This window comes from Penaeus japonicus, unplaced genomic scaffold (genome assembly GCF_977035675.1).
Source record: "Penaeus japonicus unplaced genomic scaffold, GWHDUDI00000001_assembly GWHDUDI00000016, whole genome shotgun sequence".
In the NCBI taxonomy this organism is placed as follows: domain Eukaryota; kingdom Metazoa; phylum Arthropoda; class Malacostraca; order Decapoda; family Penaeidae; genus Penaeus; species Penaeus japonicus.
Genome location: NW_028234418.1, coordinates 11,364,249 through 11,374,248, shown reverse-complemented (window position 1 = coordinate 11,374,248; position 10,000 = coordinate 11,364,249). Strand labels below are relative to the sequence as shown.

At 28.9% G+C, this 10,000-nt stretch overlaps 3 protein-coding genes across 3 annotated transcripts in view; all 3 read right to left on the bottom strand.

Annotated features, from left to right (window-relative positions):
• Window positions 1–1,836: 1,836 nt before the first annotated feature.
• LOC147470159 (uncharacterized) lies at window positions 1,837–2,421 on the bottom strand. The gene has a single exon (XM_086544961.1). The coding sequence runs from the start codon at window positions 2,419–2,421 to the stop codon at window positions 1,912–1,914; it is 510 nt and encodes a 169-aa protein (XP_086401087.1). The 3' UTR covers window positions 1,837–1,911.
• A 3,716-nt stretch (window positions 2,422–6,137) lies between these two features.
• Window positions 6,138–6,665, bottom strand: LOC147470158 (uncharacterized). Its single transcript, XM_086545628.1, has one exon. The coding sequence runs from the start codon at window positions 6,663–6,665 to the stop codon at window positions 6,138–6,140; it is 528 nt and encodes a 175-aa protein (XP_086401754.1).
• Window positions 6,666–9,225: 2,560 nt separating this feature from the next.
• The window catches only part of LOC147470157 (uncharacterized), a 4,121-nt gene continuing 3,346 nt past the window's right edge, over window positions 9,226–10,000 (bottom strand). The window contains exon 2 of the mRNA XM_086545627.1: window positions 9,226–9,249. Coding sequence (XP_086401753.1) covers window positions 9,226–9,249 — 24 coding nt within the window. The remainder of the gene's footprint in view (window positions 9,250–10,000) is intronic.

Below are 10,000 nucleotides of genomic sequence, written 5' to 3'. Positions count from 1 at the left end.
TAGTTTTTTATATATATGTATATATAGGTTTTTATATATATGTATATATAGGTTTTTATATATATGTATATATAGGTTTATATATATATATATATATATAGTTTTTTATATATATATATGTATATATAGGTTATATATATATATATGTATATATAGGTTTTTATATATATGTATATATAGGTTTTTATATATATGTATATATAGATTTTTATATATATGTATATATAGTTTTTTATATATATGTATATATAGGTTTATATATGTATATATACATACATACACATAAGCGTGTATGTGTATATATACTTGTATGTACTTACACATACGCACACACAAATATATATATATATATATATATATATATATATATATATATATATATATATAGAGAGAGAGAGAGAGAGAGAGAGAGAGAGAGAGAGAGAGGAGAGAGATACTGTATATATATATCTATATATACATACTATATATATATATATCTATATATATATATATATATTTATATATATATATATATATATAAATATATATATATATATATATATATATATATATATATATATATATATATATGTATGTAAGTATATATATACTTACATATATATCTATATATATATATATATATATATTATATATATATATATATTCTTATATATATATATCTATATATATATATTTATATATATATTTACTTATATATATATTTATATATATATTCATATATATATACATATACATATGTATAAGTATATATATTATATATATACATATATAAGGATATATATATACATATATAAGTATATATATACATATATAAGTATATATATACATATATAAGTATATATATATATACATATATAAATATATATATATATATATATATATATATATATATATATATATATATATATATATATATATATATTTGTATACAGACATACACGCAATCTATTAGCAGCAGTCCTACCAATGAGACCAAAACATTCTATCTTCAAGGGATGATTTCCATGTAGAATTAACGCCAGTGCTATGCATTCTCACGTTCTCCACCTACAACTTCTCAACATAGCTATTGAACTTCGGTCATGTGGATAAAAAAAAAGTTTTTTTATGCTATATTCTCCTATCAGTAATCTTTCAATTACAATAATACATCAGTATACAAACAGAAATTGCTTCTAAGCATCATGTCATCTTTACTGGAACCAGCTTGACTGACCCTCTAGCCCCAATTCCTACTCGATGACGTAATGCCCCATCTTCCGTTAATTTTCGGACAGACTTGTTGATATAGATGATCTATTGCGTATATATTCCTTCATTTTCTTTATGGTAATATTGTATTCACTATTTCTCAGCCCCTGAATAACATAGAGCCTTATTTTCGGGCTCATTCGAAAGCTCTCGTAGAGCTGTGTGTTATATTTGATATAGTTTACCAGTTTTGTGTAATTATGCAAAGAATGCAATTTTTTTCTTGAATATCTCCTATGATAATTCTATAGTTTGTTGAAAAGCTCTTAACTAGCCCAACCAAACAAACATATGCATGGGTTCCGCGTGCCTAATTTGCACAATTATGCAAAACTTCATAAGATCTTGCGCCGTTCTTAAGTTCGTTGGAAAGCTTTCATCGAGTAGAGCATGTTGAACAACATAGCAAAGATTCGGGGCGGTAGAGTGAAAACTTGCTTTTTGCGAACATTATGTAGAATTAGTTTATAACGTTCCGCCGATATATATATATATATATATATATATATATATATATATATATATATATATATATATATTCTTGGGGATTGAAATAGAGGCGATGTTTGTTATGGGATTTTATTCCATATGAGGGCGCATTAAATCGTGCAAATATAACAATCTATAAACAGAAAACGTTTCCAAGTATCACATCTGCTATGATGAAACCAGCTTGAATGATCCTCTAGCCCCAATTCCTACCCGATGACGTAGTGCTCCGTCGTCCGTTAATTTTCTGACAGACTTGTTGATATAGATGGCCTTCTTCTGCGAATCGATTCCTTCATTTTCCTTAAGGTACTTCTTGACTGCCTGAAGAGACGATCCTTTGCGGTTATCGAGAGCTTTAAAAGCACCGAGAACAAGGTCAACGAATTTCACGGGATACTCAGCGTCCGTCTTTGTCTTGGGTCGACCTCGTTTTCCGACCTTTGTCTTCGGCTCCTTTTTCTTTGCCTTTGCGATGGAGGATTGTGGAACAGTAGATTTGTTTTTAGCGCCTTTGGGTCGACCACGTTTTCCGACCTTTGTCTTTGCAATTTTCTTAGCCTTAACGATGGATAATGATGGAGCAGTAGATATGTTTTTAGCACCTTTGGGTCGACCACGTTTCTTTTGCATCTGTTGAACGTCGACATACTTCTTAGCTTTTGGAACCGGTGCCATGTCTGGTGGTAGTGGTTATGATGATGCAACTGAGATACCTGAACTGTGAAGGGAAATCTTTTAAGCCACTCCACCCATCTTCCCTCGTCTCTCTCTTCTAAGTGACGTAGTTGGCATACAGTTAGCACACAAATATCTATCTATCTATATATATGTATGTATATACGCATACATGCTTCTATGTATGTATATACGCATACATGCTTCTATGTATGTATATACGCATACATGCTTCTATGTATGTATATACGCATACATGCTTCTATGTATGTATATACGCATACATGCTTCTATGTATGTATATACGCATACATGCTTCTATGTATGTATATACGAATATATATATATATATATATATATATATATATATATATATATATATATATATGTATATTTTTTTTTCACATGTGTGAGTATATATAATCACACACGTGTAAAATAAATATGTATCTGCATGTGTGTATTTATATATATATATATATATATATATATATATATATATATATATATATATATATATATATATATATATATATATATATATATATGAGAAGATGGTAGAATGCAGTAAGTATATATATATATATATATATATATATATATATATATATAAGATATGTATTTATATATATGTTTATATATTTACATATATATATAAACCTCCACACTCACATGCATATTTATATATATATATATATATATATATATATATATATATATATATATATATATATATATATATATATATAACGTATGTGTGTATACATATGTATATATATTTACATATATATCTAAACCTTCACACTCACATGCATATATATATATATATATATATATATATATATATATATATATATATATATATATATATACTCACAGACATACACGCAGGCCATTAGCAGCAGTCCTACCAATGCGAATATCAGTATGAGAATTTACTTAAGCTTGTCAACCTTACTTCCCTAAGTTTTAGTTGTAATGCCATTATCATAGCCAAAACTCTCAAAACAAACAAACAATTATATCAGCTATAACGAGATGCTTATAAACATTCAACATCCAAATTATGGTCTAATACAATGCATTCTCACGTTTTCTCTCGTTAATTGTCGCTCTCCACCTACAACTTCTCAACATTGCTATTTTGACTCTGGTCATCTGGATTTTAAAAAACGTGTTTTTTATGCTATATTTTTCTATAAGTGCTCATTCAATTACAAAAATACATCAATATACAAACAAAAATTGCTTCTAAGCATCACGTCATCTTTACTGAAACCAGCTTGAATGACCCTCTAGCCCCATTTCCTACTCGATGACGGAATGCCCCATCTTCCGTTAATTTTCGGACTATAACGAGATGCTTATAAACATTCAACTTCCAAATTATGGTCTAATACAATGCATTCTCACGTTTTCTCTCGTTAATTGTCGCTCTCCACCTACAACTTCTCAACATTGCTATTTTGACTCTGGTCATCTGGATTTTTAAAAACGTGTTTTTTATGCTATATTTTTCTATAAGTGCTCATTCAATTACAAAAATACATCAATATACAAACATAAATTGCTTCTAAGCATCACGTCATCTTTACTGAAACCAGCTTGAATGACCCTCTAGCCCCATTTCCTACTCGATGACGGAATGCCCCATCTTCCGTTAATTTTCGGACAGACTTGTTGATATAAGCATAAATAAGCATACATATCCATGGGTTCCGCGTGCCTAATTTGCACAATTATGCAAAATCTAGCGACGCTCTTGAGTTCGTTGGAAAGCTTTCATCGAGTAGAACATGTTGAACAACATAGCAACGATTCTGGGCGGTAGAGTGAAACCTTACTTTTTGCGAACATTATGTAGCATAAGTGTGTAACGTTTCGCCGATAGAGATATAGACTTCGAGAATTACGGAATAATTCTTAGCATACTAAATCTACCTCCGTCCCTGACCTGTCGCTTTGTTTATTTTCTTGGGGATCGAAATAGAGGTGAAGTTTGTTATGGAATTTTATTCTATATAAGGGCGCATTAAATCGTGTAAATATAATAATTTATAAACAGAAAGCGTTTCCAAGTATCACATCTGCTAAGATGAAACCAGCTTGAATGTTCCTTTAGCCCCAATTCCTACTCGATGACGTAGTGCTCCGTCTTCCGTTAATTTTCAGAGAGACTTGTTAATATAGACTGCCTTCTTCTGCGAATCTATTCCTTCATTTTCCTTAAGGTACTTCTTGACTGCCTGAAGAGAGGATCCTTTGCGGTTATCTAGAGCTTTAAAAGCACCGAGAACAAGGTCAACGAATTTCACGGGATACTCAGCGTCCGTCTTTGTCTTGGGTCGACCTCGTTTTCCGACCTTTGTCTTCGGCTCCGTTTTCTTTGCAATTTTCTCAACGATGGAGGACGCTGGAACAGTAGATTTTTTTTAGCGCCTTTGGGTCGACTACGTTTCTTTTCCATCTTCTGTGCTTCGTCATTCTTCTTCGCTTTTGTTGCCGGTGGCATATTGGAAGATCGTGACTAATTTGCAACTACTATACCTCCCCCCATTTCTCTTGCGAAACGAGCTTCTGATATATGCCCCTCGTCTCCCATGTGAAATAAGGGTCGCAGCCAAAAGTGCTCTCCCGTTATTTGATCTTTAATTTCAACTTGTCAAATTTGATTTTTTTTTTTTTTTATTCCTTTTTTTATTCATCTATATATATATGTGTATGTGTATATAGATATGGTTGTATACTTGTATATTTAAAAATGTATATCCATACATATAATCTATGCATAAACATACACACATACACACACACACATATATATATATATATATAAATATATATATATATATATATTACAAATTCATATATATACATACATAAATATCTATCTATATATATATATATATATTACATATTTATATATATACATACATAAATATCTATCTATATATATATACATATACAGTATATAAACATAAATATATACATACATACATATACACACATACACACACATATATGTATATATGTATATATATATATATATATACATATGTATATATATATATATATATATATATGCATATATATATATATATATATATATATATATATATATATATATATAGAGAGAGAGAGAGAGAGAGAGAGAGAGAGAGAGAGAGAGATACACGCAATCCATTAGCAGCAGTCTTATCAATGAGACTAAAACATGAATGCCACTCATTAGTCAAAATTTAATGCATCAGATTTCAGTATCAACATTTTCTTAAGCTTGTCAACCTTACTTCCTTAAGTTTTAGTTGAAATACCATTATCATAGCCAAACCTCCATAAACAAACAAACAATTATATGAACTATAACGAAAATGCTTATAGACTTTCACCATCCAGATTAAGGTAAAATACAATTGGATGTTAATTTAATCACTTGTAAACTCTATTCTCTTTAGAGACAATCTCTTAGCTGGCATCCTAAACATTTTATCTTCAAACGATGATTTCCATGTAGAATTAACGCCAGTACTATGCAGTCTCACGTTTTCTCTAGGTAAATTAGTTTTGTCAATTATCGCTTTCCATCTACAACTTCTCAACATTGCTATTTTGACTCCGGTCATGTGGCTAAAAAACTAAGTTTTTGTTATTTTATTCTATAATTCTTCTATAAGTCCTCTTTTAAAAATACATCAATATACAAACAGAAATTACTTCTAAGCACACGTCATCTTTACTGAAACCAGCTTGAATGACCCTCTAGCCCCAATTCCTACTCGATGACGTAATGCCCCATCTTCCGTTAATTTTCGGACAGACTTGTTGATATAGATGGCCTTCTTCTGCGAATCGATTCCTTCATTTTCCTTAAGGTACTTCTTGACTGCCTGAAGAGACGATCCTTTGCGGTTATCTAGAGCTTTAAAAGCACCGAGAACAAGGTCAACGAATTTCACGGGATACTCAGCGTCCGTCTTTGTCTTGGGTCGACCTCGTTTTCCGACCTTTGTCTTCGGCTCCGTTTTCTTTGCAATTTTCTTAACGATGGAGGACGCTGGAGCAGTAGATTTGTTTTTAGCGCCTTTGGGTCTACCACGTTTTCCGACCTTTGTCTTTGCAATTTTCTTAGTCTTAACGATGGAGAATGATGGAGCATTAGATTTGTTTTTAGCGCCTTTGGGTCGACCACGCTTCTTTTGCATCTGTTGCTTGTCATACTTCTTAGCTTTTGGAACCGGTGCCATGTCTGGTGTAGTGGTTATGATGCAACTGAGATACCTGAACTGCGAAGGGAAATCTTTTAAGCCACTCCACCCATCTACCCTCGTCTCTCTCTTTTAAGTGCCGTAGCTGACATACAGTAAACACACAAATATCTATCTATTTATACATACGTATATATACATATGTATATATATGTATATATATGTATATATATGTATATATATGTATATATATGTATATATATGTATATATATGTATATATATGTATATATATGTATATATATGTATATATATGTATATATATGTATATATATGTATATATATGTATATATATGTATATATATGTATATATATGTATATATGTATATATGTATATATATGTATATATGTATACATATGTATATATATGTATATATATGTATATATATGGTTTATATATACACATACACATACATGCTTATATGCATGTATATATGCATATACACATACATGCTTATATGCATGTATATATACATATACACATACATCCTTATATCAGTAATATATGTATACATACATGTATATACAATCATGCTATATGCAACAAGTAAAACTAATCTCACAAAATCTTTATGTGATGTAACCTCTATATAAATACATGTTCTATGAAGAATCGATCCTATAAAAAGATTTAATGCATGTATATATATATATACATACATCCTTATATGCATGTATATATACATATTACATACATGCTTATATGCATGTATAACATTACCACAGCATGCTTAGTTCATGTATATATACATATACACATACATGCTTATATGCATGTATATATACATATACACATACATGCTTATATGCATGTATATATACATATACACATACATGCTTATATGCATGTATATATACATATACACATACATGCTTATATGCATGTATATATAACAAATGTAATGCATGTTAATATTATCTAACATAATCTTATTGCATGACTATACCTATACATTACATGATATATGATGTCTAATAAATCTAAAACATGTTTATATGGATGTTATATACATTCTACCATACATGCTTATATGCATGTATATATACATATACACATACATGCTTATATGCATGTATATATACATATACACATACATGCTTATATGCATGTATATATACATATACACATACATGCTTATATGCATGGTTATAAGCTGTCTCTATATACACAAACATTACATGCTTATATGCATGTATATATACATATAACATACATGCTTATATGCATGTATATACATATACTCTCTAAATACATGCTTATATGCATGTATATTACATATAAACATACATGTATATGCATGTATATATACATAAACAAATACATGCTTATATGCATGTGTATATATACATATACATATGCTTATATGCATTGTATATATACATATACACATACATGCTTAATGAATTCGTATATTTTCATATACACATACATGTTTTTTGCATGTTTTATATACTATACACATACATGCTTCTTATGCATGTATATATACATAACACTACATGCTTATATGCATGTATATATACATATACACAACTGCTTATATGTATATATACATATACACATACATGCTTATATGCATGTATATATACATACACACATACATGCTTATATGCATGTATATATACATATACACATACATGCTTATATGCATGTATATATAGATATGAGCGTGTATGTGTATATATACATGCATGTATTTACACACATATGTATATATATATATATATATATATATATATATATATACATATATGTATATATATGTATGTATATATATATATATATATATATATATATATATATATATATATATGTATGTATGTATATATATGTATATATATGTGTGTGTGTGTTTGTGTGTGTAAGTATATATATTTATATAAATATGTATATACATATATTACACACAACAGCTATTACATCTATATATATATATATTTAATATATATATATATTATATATATATATATATTATATGGTATATATGTTATATAATTATATATATATATATATTATATATATATATATGTATATATATATATACATATACATATATACATATATGTGTGTGTTTGTGTGTATATATATATATATATATGTATATTAATATATTTTTTGATATATGTATGTATATATATTAATATAAACAAATATATGTATTTATGTGCATACACACACACACACAAACACACACACACACACACATATATATATATATATATATATATATATAATATATATATATATATATATTTATATAATTTATATATATATATAGATGTGTGTGAGTATGTATGTTTAATTATATAAATATATATATATATATATATATATATTAATATATATATATATATATATATTTGATTATATGTATATATATAAATATGTATATATATATGTAAATATATAGATATGTATATATATGTAAATATATAAATAAAAATATATATATACATACATACATTTATATATATATATATATATATATATATATATATATATATATATATGTGTGTGTATATATATATACACGCAATCCATTAGTTGCAGTCATACCAATGAGACTAAAACATGAATGTAACTCATTAGTCAAAATTTGCTACATCAGATTTCCCGGAGCTTTCAGAATCAGCATGTCAACCTTACTTCCCTAAGTTTTACTTGAAATACCATTATAATAGCCGAAACTCAAAAAGAAATAGAAAAAAAAATATATATAAGCTATAACGAAATGCTTATAGACATTCAACATCCAGATTAAGGTATAATACAATTGGATCTTAATTTTATCAGTTGTAAACTTTATTCTCTTCAGAGGAAATTTTCTTGCTGGCATCCTAAACATTCAAACGATGATTTCCATGTAGAATTAACGCCAATACTATCGTCCACTTCTTACGTTTATTCTATGCCTTAGCACTTTGTCATCACCCGCTCGAGAGCTATCGTTTTCGATACTGCTTACTAATATTAACTCCGGTCTGTGGACCCTAACACAAAATTTTGTTTTTCTTATTTTATGCTATATTCTTCTCAGAGAAAGATATATTCAGTTAACAAGATACATCCAATAAAAACAGAAATTTTCTAAGCATCACTTAATTTTACTGAAACCAGGCTTGAATGACCCTCTAGCCCCACTTCGAACCCCCGTTCCACCCGCCCCCCCCCCCACCCCCCCCCCCCCCCCCCCCCCCCACCCCCCCGCCCCCCCCTCTCCCCCCCCCCCCTCCCCCCCCCTGTCCATCTTTCCGTTAATTTTCGGACAGACCTCTGTTGCTATTCGATGCCGTTCCTTCCCCCCTCCCCCCTCTC